This window comes from Eretmochelys imbricata, chromosome 5 (genome assembly GCF_965152235.1).
Source record: "Eretmochelys imbricata isolate rEreImb1 chromosome 5, rEreImb1.hap1, whole genome shotgun sequence".
In the NCBI taxonomy this organism is placed as follows: Eukaryota; Metazoa; Chordata; order Testudines; family Cheloniidae; genus Eretmochelys; species Eretmochelys imbricata.
Genome location: NC_135576.1, coordinates 25,456,099 through 25,479,867, shown reverse-complemented (window position 1 = coordinate 25,479,867; position 23,769 = coordinate 25,456,099). Strand labels below are relative to the sequence as shown.

General features: G+C 42.8%; 1 protein-coding gene across 10 annotated transcripts in view; it reads left to right on the top strand.

Annotated features, from left to right (window-relative positions):
• Positions 1–23,027, top strand: part of NADK2 (NAD kinase 2, mitochondrial) — a 63,005-nt gene extending 39,978 nt beyond the window's left edge. For 6 of the 10 annotated variants that reach the window (XM_077816755.1, XM_077816763.1, XM_077816758.1 and 3 more), the window contains 6 exons: positions 371–449; positions 6,792–6,935; positions 8,805–8,860; positions 8,951–9,004; positions 9,491–9,614; positions 19,695–23,027. In XM_077816755.1, the coding sequence (XP_077672881.1) occupies positions 371–449; positions 6,792–6,935; positions 8,805–8,860; positions 8,951–9,004; positions 9,491–9,614; positions 19,695–19,833 (596 nt within the window). In that variant the 3' untranslated portion in view covers positions 19,834–23,027. Of the gene's footprint in view, positions 1–370; positions 450–5,409; positions 5,472–6,791; positions 6,936–8,804; positions 8,861–8,950; positions 9,005–9,490; positions 9,615–19,235; positions 19,347–19,694 lie in introns of those variants that run through there. The other 4 variants (XM_077816757.1, XM_077816754.1, XR_013346120.1 and 1 more) reach the window with 3 other exon arrangements.
• The last annotated feature ends 742 nt before the right edge of the window (positions 23,028–23,769 follow it).

The following is a 23,769-nucleotide window of genomic DNA, read 5'->3' as shown; positions in this document are numbered from 1 at the left end:
CCCTAACTATGAAGAGAAGAATTCAGCTTGTCTGGTCATCCACTTGTCTTCTGACATGACACAGTCAAAACTTACTTTTCTCATTCTCAGATTCATATGTCCAAACTGGCTTTTCTCAACTTTCCTGGAAGAAGTCTGTCTGGGTAGAGACCAAGCCTGAAAAGTCTGTCAGAAAAATGAACTCTTCAGAAAAACTATGAACAACTGAATAGATATTAAGAATGTGAACTTATGCACTCTTAATTATAATCAGTTACTGCTTTTTTTAATGGATTAAGAAAATTTTGAGAATTCTGTTTTTAGAAATGTAATTTAAAACTCGCCCCACTAATTCATGTTTTAGTAACTATCATTTGCCCAATACCTGCAGAATCTGAAGTTTCTGGACCACATCTTTTGCCAGTGAGAGCACTAAATGAAGTCTTCATTGGAGAGTCTCTCTCATCCAGGTACACTTAACTTCTGCATCGTTAAACATTGAGGTGTGACACAGTCTGAATTTGTTTTCATTTAAATATCAATTTTATGAAAATTCAGCAGGTAATCTTTGTGTTTGCTGCCATATTTCTTTTCAGCCTATGAATATTAGACTTTCATCGGTTACAAAAATAGATATTTGCTAAGATGTGGGAGAACAGTTGAGTGACATACCTCTATTCCTGATCGTTGTCCTACCTCTCTAGCCAATCCTTCAGATCTGTTCTTCCTCTCCTTGTGCCTGTGGGGTCCCACAGGGCCTTGTCCTGGATTCCCTTGTTGCTTTATACCCTTCCTTTTGGTGGTTTCATGTTCTCACCTGCCTTCAATTGCCATTTTTATGATGACTTGATCTACCTGTCCATTCCTAACTTACTGAGATATGAGACTGGATAGAGATCTGTCCAACATCTCCTCCTAGATGTCTTGTCATAACGTTAACATGGTCAAAACCAAACTTCTGATCTTTATTTCCACAATCTCCATCACTAGCAACATTACCATTCTCCCTGTCATTCAAACGTTTGTGTCCTAGGAGAATGGTTTTGCAGGGGAAGGGAGTGAAAATTCAGACAATCAGTATCCAAAGCTTGGTGCTGCTTGCTCCAAGATATCTAATTACTTTTTGTCCCTAGGTTTAAAATTCTTGTTTCAGGCCTTTATCTCCCATTTCTGTTCTTCGAGTGCTTGCACATGTCCATTCCACTGTAGGTGTGTGCTTGCCTTGTGCACCATTATCAGATAATTTTTTTTCTCTCAACTGTACCTGTCGGGGCGACTCGAGCGCCCTCTGCCGCCTCACACCACTGCATGCTGGTATAAGAGGTTGGAGCTGCCCCGACTCCCCTCAGTTCCTTCTTACCACCAGTGACAGTTACCAGAGCGATCGTAGACTAGTTATCGTAAATGCTTTCCTCGCTCCTTTGTACAGATATACCCTCTTGTTGTTAGGAATTAGTTAAGTTAGTTTTAGCTGTTTTTACTGATAGGTCTTTTGGACTAAGTTTTTTTTTTTCATTTTTCGGTACCGGGTTGGGTGCCAGAATGATGCTTTGCTCACCGGGGACTGTCCTGCTGCACTTGCGCTAAACCCCTGTCAGTCAGTTACCCACACCTGGCCTGTTTAGAGTGTTTGGGAGAATCCCCTATCAGTGAAAAATGTCACACCTTTAAGGGATTTAAGCTCTGCTCAAGAACAGAGTGGAGAGGCTCAAGTGTCTACTCATGGAGGCAGCGCTTCAGCCCAGATCAGACTCATTACGCAGGGAGAGTGCCCCAAGCTTGTCGGCCTCGGTGTAGCGTGCACCAGAGATGTCTGTGGCTCCACAGTCCCACTCATTGGTACTGAAGAAAAGAATTAGACCTTCCTCAGACTCAGTACTGTGTTCTGTTGTTTTGGTTCCTAAGCCTAGTAAAGGCAGAGACTCTAAGAAACATGCTGTGAAGAGTCTTTTGCAGGAGCAACCTTCAGCTTTAAAGAAGGGATTGCTACTTCCAGAGCCTGTGCCAGCTCCATTGGGGGCATCCCCTGAAAGGTGTCTGAGACAGAGCCATCAGCCACTTCTGCTCCCAAGCTCTCTGGAGGTGTATTCAGCCACGAGAAACTTACTTAGCCTCTCAATACCAGTATCCCCGGCAATGCAAAAGATTCACAAAGATCTCTTTGAGCTAGAATGTGTTTTAATTAAAACAATCTTTAGATAGGTTTTTTTTCCTCTAAGCATTTTATCAAAAAGATCCCATTTAAATAAAAAAAAAAAATCATTGATTTTTATCCACCCTGGTGACCGTTGCCAGGGTGGCTCTGCCAACTAAGAAAGCCATTATGAAGTTAGTCAAGGTGCTATGGCAGTTGCTGTCCTCCTTACCTCCTGTAGCAAAGCGAGCTGAAAGGAGGTACTATGTCCCCTTTAAGGGATATGAATATTTGTATTCCTCCCCTCCCCTTGGTTCCTTTGTGGTGACAGTTGCTAATGAGTGAGAGGGGTAAGTTCACCAAGCATTGATGCTGAAAGGCAAAGAAGTGAATAGGCTGGACTTGTATGGACACAAGCTTTATTCTGCAGGGAGTGTACAACTCAGGATTGCAAACCAACAGGCACTCCTGAGCTGCTATGACTTCACCCTCTGGGAGAACATTATAAAATTTAAAGACAAACTGCCAAAGGACTGTAAGTAAGAGTTTGCAGTAATGGTAGATGAGGGCAATCTGATTTCCAGAATTGTTCTCCAGGACAGTTTGGATGGTGCAGATGTGACAGCTTGAATCATGGCATCAGCTATTACCATGAGAAGATGTTAATGGTTACAGTCCTCTGGTCTCCCCCTGGAAGTCCAGCAGACCATTCAGGACCTCCTTTTCGAAGGTCCCTCTTTGTTTTCATATAAGATGGATGATAGGCTTCATAGCCTAAAAGGTTCCAGAGCAACACTAAAATCTCTTGGGATCGCTATTGTTACAAGAGAGGAAACAGTTCCATCCTCAGCAACCATATAGACATCATGATCTTCTCCCCAGTCTCAAGATCCACTGAGGAGAAAGGGCAGGAGTTAGAGGAAGTGTCTTCCACTGCCCTCCACTCCTTCTTTGAGTAGTGTCCCTATGGGTGCTCCACTTTAGGTGTCTGTGTGCCCCTGCACCTCTAATCGGAGATTTTTGGTAGCAGTGTCCCATTGAGCCCACGCATGTGCTCTCCCTCCCTTGTGGTCTGCCTCAAGGCTCTTTAGCACTGCACGGGTGAACCCCCCTCACTTCCTTCTCTACCACCTTTGGCCTCTGACTGAACTAGCAGTTGTCCCTTCCTTATCTGTGTCATTAGCATAAGTAGTGTTTGTTTTGTTACATTTGTTCTCCCTAAAAGTACTCAAGCTAGTGTTTTTTGTTTTGTTTTGTTTTTATTTTATTTTATTTTATTCCTTTTGGTTTAAAAAGAAAAGAGAAAAAGGAAAAGAACTTCTTTGCTTCCCTGTCGGGGGGCATCCAGCCCCCCTCCCCCCCCCCCAGGCATCTAGTAGACTCCTAATTATTTCTTTTTCAGTTTAAAAAAAAAAAAAAAAAAGTAAAGACAGTGTTCTTCTGCATATTCCTCCCTGCTAGAGGATGACAACCCCCTGCCCAGGGGCTTGCCTGGCTCTTTCTGCTCCAAGCCCTGCCTCTCCTGCCAGGAGTCAGTTCCTGTAATGGCCAGACACTCACTGTGCTTGGGAGACCCTCACAGAAGTGCTTTATCTGCCACACTTAAAACTGCAGCCTCACAGGAGCTGGGAGCTGAAGTCAAAATTCCTCCATATAGAGAAAACACTTTCGGGACTCCGGTGGGTGTTGACCCTGGGTCATCCCCGGAGCCTTCACTTCAAAAGGGGTCGAGTGGTGGGGGGGGAGAGAGAGAAGAAGCCACCAGCAGACTCCCCCCGGAAAGGCTCTTCCGAGCAACTGGCCAGCCAGAGGGGTGTTCTCTAGTGCAGCCATGCCATCTCTGTAGCACAATACCAGCAGAGGAACCTCCTGCTGTGAGCTCAGCTGCCCCATGATTGGCACCGAAGCTCTGGAAGTTGAAACCTCAGAAGGGGCTTCCTGCTGTGAGCTCTGCTCTTGACACCAACAAGGGGCTTCTGTAAGCTCTGTGTTGCTCTGAGTTCTACTCTGGGCAACTACTGCACCAAGAGGGCACAGTTACTATACTATCTCTAAAAGAGCGACACAGAAAAGCCCTGCTGTCAGCTCTGCTTCAGCACAAAGACACCAGAGACTTCCACCATCATGCTCTGAGGCAACAGTACAGTCCCCTAGGGAGAGGGGGACTGTAACACATCTTGAAGAACAACAGTTATAGAAATGTAGGTAACTGTTTTTTATTATAATCTTTTCCTCTATCTTTCCTGACACCTAGGTTTGACCCTCTTCAGACTAGAAAATCCAGCTGATAGGATCCTCTTTCTTACTCATACATTTGACATTGTTCCCTCCTCTTAGAATTCCTATCTCCCCCTCATCCCTGTATCCGTTTTAAACTTCTTGTCCTTGCCTGGCATAAGTTTGCCTCTCTCTATGTGCCCTCATTTATTTGCATTGCCCTATCCCTTGCATGCTACCATGCTAACCTCAACATGCTCTTTGTTCACTTCTCCCACACTGCTTCCTATTCCTCCATGAATATCCTTTCTGAGCAAGTCCACAGGGCTGTTGCTTTTTCCACATTCAAATCCCTCCTGGAGACCTACCTGTGATACCCAATCAACTGATCATGGCAGTGTTGTGGGATGGGCAGTTAAAACATTATCATAAATCATGATCTGATCAGTTACCACGTGGTCACTTTACTTCTATCTGTAATTTTTTACCTTTAGAGTGTAACGTCTTGTGTTTGTACAGTGCCTAGGACATTGGTACTGCTGAAAACAGTATAAATATTTCATGAGTGCTTCCTCTTCCATCTGAACCGCAACCACAGACTGGCTTTAGGAACTTGATTCAAAGCGTGAAATGTTTTGCATTCTATAATTTTGAAACCTACTTCCACATGAGATTCTAAAAAAGTTTCCTCATCACAGTCTCTGTATAATCTTGATAGCTATAGGCACACACAGACACATCCCAATACTTTTCAGGCACCTTTTTAAAAAATAGTACTTTTGCTCATTGACTATACATTACGTAGAAAACACTCTTTGGTTCCGTTGTATTCCACAAACACAGTTGCACGTGGTCTCCCTTTAGGAACATGTCCTGAATCAAAGATTCTTATAGCAAAGATAGTGTGACTAGGATTGACTATTTTCTGTACATTATATTGTAATCCTATTAGTAATACTGATATTTATGCAGTGCTTGGAAGATCATTTAGAGATTATGCCTAGATGCCGCAGGGATGGTTGCTTTACACATACCTAGAAAGACAAATATACAAGTGCTTATTTAATCTTTTGTCGCAGTAACAGTGGAAAGAACCTACTAGGAAAGGCTTTAAAGTTCCCTACAAGAGCTTACTCAGCAGGTCAGTAAAGAAAATGAGTAATGACATTGGAATAATTGTCTATTCTAAACTTGCTTTGAGGTGCTTGTCACGTCTTTGACAAGTTAGTCCACTTTATCTGTGCTCCATTTCTTAATAACTTGGTTTCAATTTCCTCCATCTTTCTATGTTGAGTTCTTCAAAAATGTGCTCATCCAAAGCTCTGGGTTCATGTACAAAAATGAAGCCAGTTAGGACCAATTTTCAAGGTATAGTTTTCCCAGCCTATCTAGGTAGGAGCTTTCGTCATCCACACAGCTTACTTTCTAATAAGAGCTTTTGAAGTGTGACTCAAATGTTACTATGATTGTGTGCTGCTGACATACTCTGTTTATCAGGAAGCTAGATTGCATGATCTAGATTGGATTTTATAAACTAACTCTCATATTTCAGCAGCTCTAGCCAGGGAAGTTTGAGACTTAAAGAAAAATGCCACTCTCAGTGTAGCTTAGCAGATGTACCATAATGCATTGCACAGAAAAATGATTACTTTCCAAGACGGTCATGTAACAAGACTACTACTTTACTACATTTATAGTTTAGAAGGAATTTGTATAGAGCAGAAACAAAGCTTGGTGATTTTACTTAAGTCAAAGCTCTTTGAAGAATCCAACTGTATTTATAACTTGCTATTGAAGTGATCACAAATTCAGTTTGAAGCTTTGCTCTTACTTACTGGCATTAGAATTTTTTTGTTCATTGGAATTTCCTACCAATTTGAGTTTTCTGATGTAATCTGGTAACATGAGACCAAATGACGGTATTAGCATAGTTTATGCAGTAGTTCAAGAACTGTACAAGTAGAGATAGTTGCATATGTAATTTCATTTCTGAAAGCACAGAAATCCCAGCTGTACACAAGGTTGTGACCAGTATATAAACTATAAAGAATTTCTCACTTGCACAGAATGCAATATGAATGGTATCAACAGTTGAAGAATCTGCTTAGAAAAGCTCATGTTGAAATATGGAAAATACTAGTATCTTCAGAACATGTCATAAGCTATTTTGTGGTAGAAACACAATGTTTAAATTTAACATTTATGTTGATTGGACAACTTTGAAAGGTTACCAAAATAGTTTAACTTTGTGATTTCCTGCAGGTAACACAATGCAAATTATTTTTTATGCTAGAAAAGTAGTTTACTTAATAAAACTGTCATGAGACGACAAAGCAATACTTACCTCCATATCAAAAGTTACTGTACAAAACTCTATTGTGAAATTGTCAGCCATATATGAAACCGGTCCTTCTAGATTTATACATGCCTGATATAGGGCTATGTGTTCTGTCTTATTCAGGGTGAACTATAAGTCCTGCAAACCCAGTTTTAAATTCTCGCTTCATAGGGCCTCCTACTATGAGGTATCAGTTGATGATGGTCCATGGGAAAAGCAGAAGAGTTCAGGGCTCAATGTATGCACTGGAACAGGATCAAAAGCCTGGTAAGTTAGTTTTACAATTTTAATATTAAAGTACTAAATGTTTCTCATCTGAAACAAATTTTGAATGACTTAAAGTTTGTAAAACTGTGTTTTCTGATATGCTCATTTTCTTTAGCTTCTAATGCATCGGGTCAATTATTTTGAGCAATATATAAGTTACCATAAACAAGTTTCTATCTGATGAATAACTAATGCATAATTTAAAAGAAAAATTGTTGACCAATATGTGCTCAGTTTTTCTGCCTATCATGGCTCTCGTGGCTGGGAATGGCAGACAGACAACCACATGATGTAAAGGGAAAGTCTTGGAGGATCTGGAGAGTGAAAACTACATTGGGGACACAGGTTGTAGTCAGGAGAATGTGAGGGGGAAGCCACCTGGAGGTGAGAGTTGGCCTAGTGGGGATGGGAAAGAGCCAGCCTCTGTTGGATTTGCAGAGTCCACCAAATTTCATGTCACTCATTGCAGTGTAGCCCGTGTGTTTTTATATTAAATTGTTGGTTCACACTGGCCAGACATTTTTGCAGTTTTCATTGTGCTGTAGACTATTGTATTGGAAAATACATAATTTCAGGTGGTAGTTGTTGAGGATGAGCATGGAGGGCTTGGCAGCCAGGCAGGGCGAGCCGCTACAGTGTTTGGCAGCTGGGAATGTACATTAGGCAGATGATTCTGGATGGGTGATGGCAGATGGATAGCAATAAAATAGTTGTCACTTAAAGACAACTCAATTTCAAAGTTAAAAATCCAGTGAGATGAATGGGGCAGGTCACATGGATGCTTCCTGCACACAAGAAGACAACACTGCACTATTCCTATTTTCATGACTATCTTCACAATCTTAAGTGTTAGAAACATCAACTTTTAAAATGAATCTGGAGCATAGGATGGCAAGGGTTGAAGTTTATAGCAGATTCTGTGGCTTTTGTTCCAGTAGTGCCCAAATCCTAACTGGGCTTTTTTCTTCCTTTGGTTCAACAGCTAAAAAGAATGAGAACTTGAATCTTCCTTTGAGCAGGAATTTAATACAGGATCAAGGCCTTGTGCTACTGTACTGTGTAAAAACATAGTAAAAGACAGAGCCTTCTAATTTAATATAAAACATAATGGGCCTGATTTTCATTTACACAAAGACTATTTTACTTTGGTGGTATAAAAGGGCCTTAAAGCATAAATATATATTTGTTTGAGTGGTGGAAAGCCTGCCTCAATGAGAATCCGGCCCACTGGGTCTTCTATTAAATTGGAAGACCTAATGGTCCTGATTCTAATTTACGCTCAGGCACCTTTACATTACTCAAGCATAAATATATTCCATTTTGAGTCCCTTTGGAAGTGTAAAAGTAATGGAAAGAAGTCTTTTGTATATGACAATCGGGTTCAATTAGGGTTGCCAGTTTTGGCTGGACATATTCCTGGAGGTTTCATCACAACGGTCTTTAATTAAAGATTAATCTTTCGTTCCTGGAGATTCTAGGACAATCCTGGAGGGTTGGCAACCCTACGTCCAATAAGTAGGTGGAAGAATGAGGGTATGAGATATGCACATAGACTAACTGTGCTCAATTTGCAGGTTTTGAGTTGATTTTCTTTTAGATATAAAGAAAACAATTGCCAGCTATTGCTTGGTGGATCTAAGGATGGTGACAGAGGCAGAATTAAGTTTATATAACTTTATTTATGTCTTTCCAAAATGTAGATGATTTTTAATCCAACAGTTGTGTTAAGGCATTTTCTGAAATGGTTATCATCTTTACTAAACTTTGATTACAAACATTTTTTTCTGCTCGATAATTTTGAAATCTTTATGGAAGAGATTTTGTCAGCTCGTGTTACTCACCAAACACTATCTTTACTTCCGTGTTTAGGTCCTATAATATTAACAAGGTGGCTACCCAGGCTGTTGAAGAGATCCTTAAGATTGGTGAGTTGACAGCACGCACAGCATTACATGTTAATTTTATCTGAAGATGATCATGTCTAATTGGGTCCTTTTCTTCCTTTGGTTCAACAGCTAAAAAGCATGAGAGCTTGAATCTTCCTTTGAGCAGGGAACTAATACAGAAAGGTTAGTGAAAATAACATTTTTAGTAGTTTTATAGCATTTTTTAAATAATTCATATTTATTGTATTCTATTACTTAACAATTACAGCACTTAAAAGTGCTTCATTACGCTAAAGATTAGTTTTTCCTTAAGAGAAAGCACATTTAATTAAATGTACCATATGATCTGCAATTCAAGAATCTTTATACTTTAATGTGTAACAGGCATAAATATTTTGGTAGAGAATTTCAGATCTTTACAATTGAGAACTGATACTTGGAATAATGGTTCTGAATTGAGAGAGCCAGTCAGTGGTTAGTCATGCAGTGGAACTATAATGACTCCTCCTGTAAAGATGTATCCTTTTAATTTTAACTGGGTACTTCTAAAAATCATAAATGCTTTCTAAACAGTTTTATAGTGGAACTGTTTCCTCTGCTTGAAATGTGAAACCTTGAGAATGACTAACTCCTCTAGAGAAAGTGATGGTCCAATTTCTGTATTTACAGTAACAAATGAATATAATGACTCCCTGCTGTATAGTCCAGAAGAACCAAAGATGTTTTTCAGTATTCGAGAGCCTATTGCAAACCGGGTTTTTTCAAGTAGTCTGCAGCGTGGGTTCTTTTCAAAGTAAGTATTGCCTATAAATGTAATTGAACACTTAGCATTTAACTGATATGTAGAATAAAATAGGTAGCCTGAGAGCTTGTCTTAAATGTGCTTGATACTCAAGTTTTTGTGTCCATACTCAGTGGGAAGCAAGTGTCCTCCTTTCTCTTAGATGCTTTCAGGACTAATAGTGCAGACCAAGGAAAGAATTTCACTTCATCTGAATAGATCACATGAGATGGACAAAAATATAAACAATATTAAAGTGAACAAAACCATGGAGTTTACTCAAAGTGCTGAGGTCTGAATGTGATCGAGGCCCCCAAAAAATAATAGTATAGGAAAACTATTAAAGCAGGAAGCTTTTGATATGGGATGTGTTCTTAACAGTGTTCACCACCATTTGCATATTTTGTATTGGAGACATTCTATTTGAGTATAAATTTACACTAGGTTTGTTTGGTAGAAAGTTAAAGATGGGACAGTGGAGAGGTAAAATGCTGGATAATCTCATTCCAATTTAATAGATTAAGCCTTGAAATTCCACACACACACCCCTACATCCCCACTAAGATTGCTTTGTTTCTGTGAAATTCTTTCCAAAAGTCACATCACAGTCACCCTCACTAAAGGAGGTGAGTCACTGTTTCTTTTCTCCCAGCAATGGACACTGTTCATACAGCCTTTAAAACTGACTCTGCCGCCTCCTTCTCCCCATTCCTCTCTGCGCACCAGTGCCCCCTTGCAAAGGAATGGCTGATCCTGTCTTTTTGTGGGCTAGTTAGAAACTCCTTTTCTTAGGAAGTTGGACAGAACCCTTGCCTAATGGGAACTATGTAGTAGAATGAGACTTTGCTTGCAGGAAATGCATGGGTGGTAGCGGAACATAAGGGTCTATAAAATGTCATCCTCATCCCCATGAAAATATTGAAGCTTTTAATATGACAGGTCTTCCTCAAACTGTCCAGATTAAGGCTACGCCCACACTGCCCAGTTTACAGCAGCACAGCTGTGCCTCTGCTGTTTATCGGCAGGAGAGAGCTGTCCATACTGGCGCTTTTTGTCGGTAAAACTGTTGTCGCTCAGGGGTCTTTTTTTTTTTCATACCCCGAGCGACAAAAGCTTTACCAATGAAAAGTGGTGAACTCTACCCCTGCAACAGCAGTCCACCCAGGCCAGAGATTGGTAGCATTGTTTCTGAGGGTGGTGCTTTGGAACGTTTAAGGAGTTCCCATTTTCGTACCAGAAAAGATTGACAGGGACCTATTCCTTCCATCAGAGGCAGGGGGCAGGACATTTGACTGTACCTCAAAAGTAAGAGGATAATCAAGTAGAAATATAAAAGCTATGTTTAAATTAACCTTTTTTGAGATCACATGAAGACCAGGATTGGTCTTTGGCTTTACTGGAGCTTTTTTCCTACTTTAAGCATGGTTGGAAGAAGGTGTCTGTTTCTGAAGGCTTTTGGCCTGAAGTTTAGGTTATACTGAACTATTGTAATACTTGAATATATTTATGTTATAAGATATGAGCCGTGATAAACAGAAATTAATGACATTCATTGGTTGTCATTAGAAAAATGATATTTTTCTGAATATTTATCTGAAATCATCCACTCAGTGTGCAGCGGCAGTCAAAAAAAAGTGAACAGAATGTTGGGAGTCATTGAGAAAGGGATAGATAATAAGACAGAAAATATATTTCCGCTATATAAATCCATGGTATGCCCACACCTTGAATACTGCGTACAGATGTGGTCGCCCCATCTGAAAAAAGATATACTGGAATTGGAAAAGGTTCAGAAAAGGGCAACAAAAATGATTAGGGGTATAGAACAGATTCCGAATGAGGAGAGATTAATAAGACAGGGACTTTTCAGCTTGGAAAAGAGATGACTAAGGGGGGATCTGATTGAGATCTATGAAATCATGACTGGTGTAGAGAAAGTAAATAAGGAAGTGTTATTTACTCCTCATAATAAAAGAGCAAGGGGCCACCAAATGAAATTAATAGGTAGCAGGTTTAAATCTAACACAAAAATATTTTTTCACGCAACACACGGTCAACCTCTGGAACTCCTTGCCAGAGGGTGTTGTGAAAGCTAATACTATAACGGGGTTCAAAAGGGAGATAGGTCCATCAATGGTATCCCTAGCCTCTGTTTGCCAGAAGCTGGGATTGGGTTATGGCATGGACCACTTGATGCTAACCTGTCTGTTCATTCCCTTTGGGGCACCTGCCATTGGCCACTGTCAGAGGACAAGATACTGGGCTTGATGGACTTTTGGTCTGACCCAGTATGGCCGTTCTTATGTTATATTAATTCATTCTTCTAAATGGTTGCATTGTACTTCTTATTACAGATGGCAAAGTTCTGAGTTCTAGATAATGTACAATAGAGCAGTGTTTCAAAATAGTTTTTACTACATGCGGATTGTGCATGGGGGTCAAAACTAGATGAAGACGATCTGGGGTGCTAGTTATACCCCAGCACAAGGCCCCCTGAAGCCCTCTTTTCTTATTGTGGTCCTGTCCCCCCATCTGAAGTGATGGTGATGGAGAGGCTGTGGCAGTCGCCCCATTAACATCCCCCAGGAGTGGCAGCAGGAGCCTCCCTCTCCCTGGGAGCAGCAGGGGTAAGGGCCAGTAGGAACTTAGTAGTGGGGGTGAGTCTGCATGGGTGTGTGGGCTGGGCTTGCTGCATTCTTCTGTCACACTCACATTCCAGTTTCTGGGGGTGATACATAGGCCAGTTCACACCTCTCGGAGCTATTGTTTCAGACTTTCTGCATTCTCAGGCAGACATCACTGCATCAGGTATACTTGAGTCCCATTTTCCTTGTGACGGTAAGGATAGAAACTTTCCTTTTTTTTAAATGAACATTTACATTCTGACTTTATTGTGTTGGATCTGGGACCAGGGCTTGCGACTATAGTGCTCATCTCTGCCTTAATCCATCGCTGCTCACAGAAGTCTCCCATATGCGTAAGTGTAGATTTATGGCTTTAGGATTCTTCTTGCTTTAATTGCTGTCCCATTTTTGGTCAGTGTGACATTTTTGAAAACTTATTTTTTATTTATACCACTCTCACTTTCTACACATTCTGAAGGATAAACCCCAACAGTTGAATTCCTTTTCATTTTAAAGGTAAGTTAACTGGAAGAATATGATAGTGGCAATGTCTGTTGGTGTTTTGTTCAGTATTAGAAGAGGGTGCTTCTAGAAAATTTATAGGTAAAGTTTTAGCTTAAAATACATGTAGTCAAACTCATTTAATATTGACAGTAATCAGCCAGTTCTACATAAGGGATTTTCCAATAAGCAATATCACTTTCAAGCTTGCAGTTCTTTAGTGGTAAAAGGCAAAATCATTCCCATCTGCCCACATCTGTTTTGCATACAGTGAAGAATGTTTAAACCTTTCACCTTGTTCGAAAATCACTAGTGCTGCTGATTAGAAATACTGAAATTGCTTGTGCGGTATGCAATGATGAATTGATGCTCATGACTTTAATTGGACATCAAATAGGTAGCATTGTGCTGAACTGGTTTCTTACAAAACTACACGGAACATAAATCTTCCATTAAGCAAGTCAGTATTAAATGGGTTTAATTGTAGCTTCCTTTCAAAACTTAACTGAGCAACAGCATTCTCATTATTTGATCAGTCGCACTATGTAGGCTGTCTTCCTTTTCTAGCAGACAATATAATTCTGGCTGGATGGCATTTGGATGGCTACTTTCATCCTTCATGTAGATTCCTTCCCTCTCCTAAGCAAAGTGCTAATACTGTAAATTTCTTACTGTTTAGTACAGTTTGAAGTTCGTTTGAAAAGATGCTTAAAGGATAGTGCATTCTTTCAGTGGGATTCTATATGGATGGAGACAGGGAGGATTGATTTAAATAATTGATTTAATTGAATAATTGATATAAATAATTGATTTTTAACCTTGTTTTGCATTTGTAGTTAAGTTATTTTCTTCAAGTGTAGTTGATTCTTCTTTGAGTGATTGCTCATATGTATTCCACAATAGGTGTGTATGCTCACCATGTGCACTGGTGCCGGAAGTTTTTCCCCTAGCAGTACCCATAGGGGAGCGCCCCTAGCGACCCCTGGAGTGGCACCTCCATGGCGTGGTATAAGGGGCACTGCGCGGTCCCCGCACCCTCAGTTCCTTCTTGCTGCCAGTGAAGGTGCGTCAGGACTGCTCTGCTCCAGCTTTGCTGTAGCTCGTCCCCAGTACTACTTGTTTGTTCAGTGTTGGTACCTGTAGGTAGTTATTTAGTCTAGTTTAGCCAAAGCGCCTGAGCACATCCCGGGTTTTAAGTTGTGTGACACTTGTAGGCAATCTATGCCAGTGAGTGATCCACATGCGGACTGTTTACACTGTTTGGGGGGAACCCATCTCAGCGATCACTGCATGATTTGCAAGTCATTTAAGCCTTGGACCAAGAGAGAAAGGGACATTAGGTTCCAGGCTATTCTTATGGAGTCGGCGCTGACCCTGGCTCCGGCGCACTGCTCCAAGTTGGCACCGGGTACCGCGGTGTTGGTGCGTGGTGACCCATCAACTAACTGGCACCACTCCCTGTCCGTGGGACTCTCCAAGAAGCCTAGGAAGAGGCTTTCCTCGCCGCAGCACCAGAATAAACCTGGGACAGGGGCTAGACCCATGTCGGGCAGTCCTCAGTCCCAACTGGCCCCTAGACCTCTGACTCAAGTCGAGTGGAGTAGCCTGGCCCATTCGGAGCAGGCCTCCCCAGATGTCCTCCACACTGGAGGCCCTGCAAGCGGCCCGGGATGTTATGTCCATGCCGGTACCAGGAGCACCACTGGTGTCGGCCCCGCACTCCAGAGGCAAGCTGCCACTGGGATCTCCACAGTCGCCCCTGGCTCAGTACCAGTCTTGGACGAAGGAACGTTCCAGATGCCATTCGCCACCCAGCGACCGTTCAGGGCAGAGTCCATGTGGATTGCCCTCAACTTCCATCAGCCTGTCTGGCTGGGTTCCATCCGATCAGGACTCTCCGCACCACTCTGCCTCGAGAAGCGAATACCAGCAGGACCGAGGCAGACAACGCCATAGGTCCTCACCTACGAAGGGCTATCGCAGCCTGTCACGGCACGGGCGTCGTTCCCGTTCGTCATCCTGCTCCAGGACCCCGCCTCGGCACTGCCTCTGCAGTCCCGGGCGTCGATTGCCGGCGTCTCGCCATTGTGGGTCCGCCTGTTGGAGTCAATCGCAGTTTACTGATGGTACTGGTCCTCCATGTTGGGATCATGGTCCCATGGTCAGCACCGCTCCCGGCTCTGCCACTCCTCCCGGTCCAGGGACAGCAGCGGGTCATATGTCAGCCCGGCCTCCCTTTGTAGTCGTCCATCGATGGGCCAAGCCAGCCAGACCGAGCAGCTGGCTCCCCTGGTGCTGCAGCAGGTGCAGTGGCACCGGGCCCTGTGGTCGGCCCAATGGTACCAGTGGGCGCTGTGGCCCCCGACGCAGCCCCCGGTGGGGGCTTGCTCGGTGGCCGGAGCCTCGGAAGGACTATCGGCCTCCCTCTCCAGACCCCCGAGGAAGGAGTTGGTGGGACGTACATCCTTGGGACCGTGCCTGGAGAGCTACTATGTGTTGGACCCTCCGGTGCCAGTGGACACACACAGTACCGCACCGGCCTCCTCACCCTCCCCAGATGAGGCGATTACAGCCCCTTCTCCCTCCATCCCACAGGAGGACTTTAGGGCCCACCAAGAACTCTTTAAAAGGGTGGCATCGAGCCTCCACCTCCAAGCGGAGGAGATGGAGGAGCCCTTGGGCTCCCTGGTTAACGTGCTGTCCTCCTTGGCACTGGGCGGGGTGGCCTTGCCTCTCCACAAAGGGGTGGCAAAAATTTCAAGTGCCCTGTGGCAAACCCCGGCCTCATTGGGCCCCCATCTCTAAGAGAGCAGCACACAAGTATTTTGTACCCACAAAGGCACATGAATACTTATACACTCAACCACAGGGATCGGCAGGGCCAACCAGCCTCTACCCCGAAAAATAAAGATTGAAGGAGGCTGGACTCATTTGGAAGGAAAATTTATTCGTCCTCGAGCTTCCAGTTATGAGTGGCGAACCACCAGGCTCTCCTAGGCTGGTATGAGTTCAATCTGTGTGGCTCCTTGCCCAAGTTTGAGGACTTACTCATGGAGCGCAACACGAAGGAGTTCAAAGTGCTGGTGGAGGAGGGCACAGCAGCTGCCAGGGCAACCCTGCAGGCAGCTTCAGATGCAGTGGATACGGCCGCGCGGTCCATGGCCTCTGTGGTATTCATGAGACGAGTGTTGTGGCTCCTGCTCTTTGCACAGCGATGCGCGGACCTCCCATTTGATGGCAAAGCTCTGTTTGCGGAACAAACAGATACAAAGCTGCATGGCCTGAAAGGGAGCCTCCCTCCCACCGGACAGGTTCGAGACCCTGAAAGGGCTCATCGACACGGTCACGAGGTTTCCGGTGATAACAGCCAGAGCGTGCCTCCAGGTCTTGGATCACATGTCGGCGTGCATGTATGTGGTCTGCCACACCAGACTCAGGATGAGACCCCTCCAGTTCTGGTTGGCCTCAGAGTTCTCCCAGGCCAGGGACAGGATGGACAAAGTCCTCATGGTGCCCGAGCCAGTGCTTGCCTCCCTAAGGTGGTGGTCCTCCCCGAGAAATATGCTCCAGGGGCTCCCATTCAGGGTCAGGGCCCCGAAGGGTCAGACCTGGGGTAGGGGGCCCATGTGGGGAGCGTTCAGACCCAAGGTCTGTGGTTGGCTCAAGATTTGACCCTACACATAAATGTCAAGGAGCTCAGGATGGTGCGGCTGACATGCATGGCCTTCCGTTCGCACCTGGAGGGCCGGGTGGTTAGGTTCCTTACAGAAAACACGGCCTCAATGTTCTACATCAACAGGCAGGGCGGGGACAGATCCTCTTCCTTCTGCCGCAAAGCTCTCAGATTGTAGGACTTTTGTATAGCCCACATCATCTGCCTACAGGCCTTCCATCTGCTGGGTGCCCAGAATGCCCAGGTGGATCACTTGAGCAGGAACTTCTCCTCTCAGCACGAGTGGTCTCTCCACCCAGAGGGGGTACACCGACTTCTCCAAGTGTGGGGAACTCCCGAGGTGGACCTGTTCACAACTCGGCAGAACCATCGCTGTCCCCGGTTCTGCTCAGGGGGGGCTGGGACAGGGTGCTATTTCCGATGCCTTCTTCCTGTCCTGGTCAAGCCAGTTTCTCTGTGCCTTCCCCTCATTCCTGCTGATCAGCATGGTCCTGGAAAAGATAAAGACGGACAAGGCCTGGGTCTTCCTGATTGTCTGGCATGGCCCCAGCAGCATTGGTATGGGACCCTCACGGGCCTGGTTGTTGCCAGCCTGCCCGGACCTGCTCTCCCAGGACCAGGGCTGCCTCTTCCACCCCAACCTTGTGGCACTCCACCTCACGGCGTGGCTGCTCAATGGTTAGGTAGGGAAGAAAGGACGTTCTCGGAAGGGGTTCAGCGCGTCCTACTGGAAATCAGGCAGCCCTCCACATGCCGAGCCTACTTGGCAAAGTGGTCTTGGTTTTTCCAGATGGGTGGACGAGCGGGGAGTGTCCCCAGTGGCTGCCCCGATCCAGCTTATTCTGGACTACTTCCTTCATCTTAGATCCCAGGGCCTGGCACCCTCGTCAGTCAAGGTGCACCTGGTGGCCATATCGGCCTTCCATCCAACGGTGCAGGGCCACATGGTATTTTCCGATGCTATGACTGGCTAATTCCTTAAGGGGTTGGATAGTCTCTTCCCGTACGTTCGGCCCCCAGTCCTCCAGTGGGACCTGAACCTGGTGCTGGACCGCCACACGGGTCCTCCGTTTGAGCTGCTAGCTACATCCTCCTGGTCCTTCTCGTGGAAGGTAGGCTTCCTGGTGGTGATCACGTCGGCTAGGCAGGTCTCAGAACTCAGGGCCCTGACCTCCGAGCCCCTGTACACGGTGTTTCATAAAGATAAGGTCCAGCTCTGCCTACACCCCTCGTTCCTCCCGAAGGTGGTCTCCGCCTATCACATGGGTCAGAACATTTTTCTACCAGTCCTCTGCCCCAAGCCCCATGCATCCAGTGAGGAGCGCCGCCTCCACACGCTAGATGTGAGACAGGCTCTGGCTTTTTACCTGGAGCGGACTAAGCCATTCAGGAAGTCCTCACAGCTCTTCATCACGTCGGCCGAATGCATGCAAGGCTGGCCGATCTCCACTGATCTCGTGCATCCATACCTGTTATGACCTGGCGGGAATTCCTCCGCCACCAATTGTAAGGGTACACTCGACTAGGGCGCAGGCCTCGTCGGCTGCCTTTTTGGCCCATGTCCCCATTCAGGATATTTGTAGGGCTGCCACATGGTCTTCAGTTCACACATTAACCTTGCATTATGTGATAGTCTCCCAAACCAAGGAGGACGCTGGATTCGGCCTGGCCAGCCTCCATCCCAAGAGTCTGTGAACTCCTATCCACCGCCAACAGATATAGCTTGGAATCGCCTGTTGTGGAATACACATGAGCAATCACTCAGAGAAGAAAAGATGGTTACCTTTTCCTTAACTGGTGTTCTTCGAGTTGTGTTGCTCATGTCTATTCCACGTCCCGCCCTCCTTCTCCTCTATCGGAGTTGTCTGGCAAGAAGGAACTGATGGTGGGGGGAGTGCACAGCGCCCCTTATACCGCCCCATGGAGGCGCCACTCCAGGGGTCGCTAGAGGCGCTCTCCTACGGGTACTGCTAGGGGAAAAACTTCCAACACTGGTGCACATGGTGAGCACGCACGCCTATTGTGGAATAGACATAAAGAATACATCTCAAAGAACGCCAGTTATGGAAAAGGTAACTTTCTTTTCTTAGTGGTTGGTTTGCAATTAAATACAGCATTTACACTAAATTTACTGTTTCTTTTTGCTAACTAGGAACATATATTATATCTATATACCTTTTTTATATAGCTTATTTTACACTTATTAGGATTATTCGTTTTCAACTTTTAATTACGTTGCAAAATGAATGACACATTTCTTATTTACTAAATCACTGGTTTTCAACCTGTAGTTTGCAAACCTCTGAAGGGTCTGCAAAGTATGCCTTAAGATTTCCAAAAGGGTCCAAAACTCCATTCGAAGTGCAAGGGTCTGCAAATGAAAAAAGGTTGAAAAACACTGTACTAGATGGTTAATTATTTTACTTGTGATTTGTGCCAAGCTCTATTCGGATGGAAATTCAAATTCAATTAATATACAAACAGAAACATTGTAAAATGATTTTATTAGTTAAATAAAACTACTTTAAATGTGCTGGATACATACATTTTATGATAAACTTTTTCCTTATCAAAACGTGTTTTGCATTTAAAACTGATTTATTAAAGTAAGTGTCATCTGTATGAACTGAGTTGAACAGATTGTTTCTGGTCACCATGTCTTTCAAGATTTTAGAACTAGTCGATCTCATCTAGTTTTTATTTGTAGATTGGAAGAGGGAAAACAAGCTTTCCTGCTTTTCTAACTTCCAATTAATGTCTCAGTGTTGGATTAAGTAGTCATTTAATTGAACTAGTTGAATAAACTGAAATAAATAAAATATTCTTTATGTACAGAAGAGGCTGCTGCTGTCAAAAGCGGGTTCTGCAGTTCAACCATTTCTAGTTCCTTCTGCTGACCCAGTGACTTCCACCAGTTCAGTGCTTTGACTTTATAGATGTTTGCTGGCAAGTTTTAAACATACTGCTTAATATTTTTTATTTAATTTAAATTATTTTAATAGATTATAGTAAATTTAGGCCTTAAAGTAGACTGTCAGTTTCAAATGTAATTTTAAATAGGTTTATTTAAAAAAAATTGATTATTTTAAAATAAACGTATTTAACTTAAATTTTAAAAAATCTATTTTTATCCACCCTGGCTTGGGATGTTTTTTCTGATTTACTAACACATAAAACAAAAGGGGCTATTCAGTCTATTAGAACTAACCCTTTGTCCGATACTGTAGTGTATTTTCTAAATATTTTATAGGAAATCTGAGTGTAACGCTTGATGACTTGTCTCTTTTTTTGCAGGGTTTGTGTCCGATCACGTTGTTGGGATGCCTGTATGGTGGTAGATGGAGGAACTTCTTTTGAGTTTAATGATGGGGCAATAGCTTCAATATTGATCAATACAGAAGATGCATTGCGCACTGTTTTGCTAGAAGAATGAAGAAATGTCATACATTCTGTTGAAATCCTACTAAATCCTGCACCCAGAGAAGGGACTCACTGCAGAGATAGACAGTACATCAGAATGCTGCATTATTTTGTGTTGGAAAATTTGCTTCTCTTGATGCAAGAATATTGAGAAAAGTGACCTGAAATAATTTCCCATCCCTGGGATGGGGAAGTCTTGGAAAAAACTGTTTTTTGAGCTTTATTGCACCTGACACAAAGGAAGTGTATCCAACTTCAGTGAAATGTGATTTTTTTTAACCTTTTAAGATGAATGTGACAGAACACTTTTTTTAAAAATTAGGTAGATGGGTTCAAATGAAATAAAGTGCTTAGCCTTGAATATTCAACTGTACAGGTTTTTAATAGCAGTCTGGAACTGAATGAACCAAACACCTCAACCGTTCATACATATACTTTTACAGAAAAGTACGCTAAGATTCATTGAGTTGATGCAAGCATAAAGAGTAGACTTTGGAAAATAAATGCTGATGTTGGCCTAACTGAAATGGAGATTTTTTTTTTTTTGTACCCTCTTCAAAATTTTATAACACTACTTTGTGGTATGGTTTGTGGTAGATCTTTCAGCTCTTCCAGTGATTTTTCTACTCTCTTGGTATTTACTTCAAGACTTTTTTTTGGAAAGTGTTTGTTCCAGTGACTAAAAAAACTAATTTATTTTGAGTGAGGTAACTCTTCCCTATGTTTCATCTGAAATCTAGATTTTTGTTGTTGTTGCCTGCTATAAATCTCTTTTTTTAATACAAATTATTTTAACTACAATAAATTATGCTGCTTCAATGAATACATTAACTGGCCAGCAAGTGTTCTGTCAATCAGACAGTTGAAGAGAATGGTATAGAATTATATAGTTTGGGTTTTAAAAAGTGGTATTTGCAGTTAGTAAGTAAAGTGACTTGGTTTTAAATTGAGTACTTGATCTGCTTCATAGCTATACTTCTGAAACTGCAGAGAAATCACATACCATTCTTTTTGTATGCCAAACATGTATGGGAGACATTAGGGTCTAATGGAAGAGGCACAGGATTAACCTCTATACCTGTTTTCCCATTTGTAGAATGGAGATAGTATTTTGAAGGGAAATTAAATACTTTGATATTTATGCATAAAGAGCCCTATATGAGTGCTAAATTATTCTGTGACACTCTCGACTGACTGACCGATTTATTCTTTTGGTCCCATACACACAACTTCATTATGCAGATAAGTATTTAAGCACAATGTGTCTGCAAAAGGGAAAAGCCCATTGTTATCCACAGAAACAGTAAACAACTCCATGATCATCTCTGGAAAGGTGGTGTGCTGAGTAGCATGTGGATTGCAGTGCAGAACTGGGCAAATAGCAGTTTGAATTTTATGCATGTGACTTAATAGCAACAAAAAGGGCTTGTTTCTACTGTAGAATTAACTTTTATTTCAGAAGTTACTCTTCAAATGATTCTTGTTTGAAGAAATTTATATTGCAGATTTACTCAGAAATTCTAATGGCAGTCAATGTATTTATTGTTTACATTTTGAAATGATAAACTCTTACTTTACAGGTGGAGCAAGTAGATGAATGATTTTACCCTTATTATCAAATAAGTAGTTTAAATAGGCTTATTTTTTCTGTACTCAGCTTGAAAAGTTAAACTCCAATTAAATGTTAAGAGGATAGCCCTGAGATGGTTGAACCAATGATGCCATTGTAATGAGATCAATTATAGTTACAGGTTTATGTACACTTTAGATACAACCTTTTCTTTTAAAAAAAAAAAAAATTGCTGTAGGCTGAAATGTGGCATAAATGTCCACTTGAAAGCTCTTTGGGCTGCAAGTGGGAAGGTGGAGTCAGAATAGCCCAATAAGCTCTTTTGAAGCCATTGAAACTATTGGACTTTACTGTTACCAAACTGATGCTCTTCTACATGTCTAATGCAAAAAACCTGCAAATTTGTTCTAAAACTGAATGTTAGTACACATTGTGGATTAATCCCTTTTTCAAAAGAGAGATGTGACTGTGCAGGAACCAGAGTATTCCAGTAAATTCATTGTTATGTAAAAAAGAATCCCCCTTTCAACAGTAGTTTCTGCATTCTGTCAATGGATAGGTTGTTTGGCAAATATCCACTGCTGCTGATTGAAGTGTTGCAACTCCTCCATGTAAATATGCACTTTAAATGCGCTAACCCCAAAATAGCCCTTTTAAGTATTTAAATACCTTTTAAGAACACTTTATTTTTATGGCGTTTAAACTAAAGTTAAATAATAGTATGATTTAACTTACTAAAGTAAGAACACTGAAAAGTAGGGCAAAAACTACATCTTCCACTCAGCCAAAATTGTGAAGACTCTCCAAACAAATGAGGATAGATATCATGTGCTGTAATATTTAGAACAGGATGGATGGATTAAACAAAATGAGTTTTTTTTGCTTTTGAGTTTCAGACCCTTAAATTGAGAATGCTGTGTCTTAAAAGCAACACTGCCAAGTAGTATAGTTCCAGTCTTTGACCTGCTTTTAAGATTTGGTATGAAATATCAGTTGGATTCATAACTATTAAAAAAGACCACCGAATGAGTTAGTGGACCTGAACTGCTCTTTTGTGCCCTTTACTGGCTTTGTAGCTGAAGTTAATCACTTATTGTATTTCTGCTGCTCTTGATGCTGGTGCACAAACTTAAGTAATGAGATGGAACTGTTAGTTTGTGCTCATTAGAAATACTAGCATGGGGTCAAAAATCCATATTGGACAAATCAGTAGGAAGAGGTTATGCGTATTATACAAATTAAGTGTAAACATCCCTTTAAAATTTGGTAAATTCTAGTGTTTATAAAGGAATGTAATATAAACAACTGATCTGATAGTCTAGGATACTTTTTTGACAGAAGTCACACAATCTAACTGCTTTGTCCATCCAAACAGGTGCTAACTCCAAAATCCAAAGGTGTTTCAGCAGCCTGCTCAATCCAGAACGTTTCGGTTAAGCGATAGTTAACACCACTTAACATTTTGCTAAACTAAAATTTGACATTCTTTGCTTTTTAAAAAGAAACAGTGGTATGTTGATACATACATGTAATAAATGAAATCTGAAGAGTTACATGAAACTGTTTAACGCCTTGTACTTATCTGTATCTTTGTTGCAAGTGCTCTTTTAAATATTTATTGAAATCTTTTGACTTGATATGCAGTTTTTCCAATGTTCATTAGTATTTGGCTAAGCAGGAAACATTTCTTTATAGCAGGGGTGGGGAACCATTTTTCAATCACGGGCCACTGACCCACAGAAAAAAATCAGTCGTGGGCTACACACAGCGCTGCGGGGGAGTGCAGAGGCTCTGGACTTCCTCCCCACAGCAGGGCAAGCCGATGCTTGCGGCTCCAGGCCCCCAGGGGGCATGGAGGCTCTGGGCTTCCCCTAGGCTCCGGGGTGGGGTTCAGGGTGTGTGGGGGGCTCTGGGGTGGGGAATGGGTTGGGGTGCGGGAGAGGGTTATGATCTGGGGCAGGGCGTTTGGAGTGCAGGCTCCGGCTGGGCGGAGCTCACCTCAGGTGGCTCCCAGTCGCCGGGACAGCAGGGCTAAGGCAGGCTCCCTGCCTGCCCTGGCTCTGTGCTGCTCCCAGAAGCGACCACCATGTGCAGCCCCTAGGCGGAGGGACCAGGTGGCTCTGCGTGGTGCATGCTGCCCACACCTGCAGGCACTGCCCCCGCAGCTCCCATTGGCTGCGGTTCCCAGCCAATGGGAGCTGTGGAGCCAGTGCTGGAGGTAAGAGAGCTCAATCCAATATGGTGATTATAAATGTTTCAGGATTTCCTGTAAGCGACTACTATGGTTACAGCAAGCTTTGCTTGATTTATATCTACATAATAGTACTGAATTTTTTTTTCAAACAATTAAACTATCTTTACACACTTGTCCATATAATG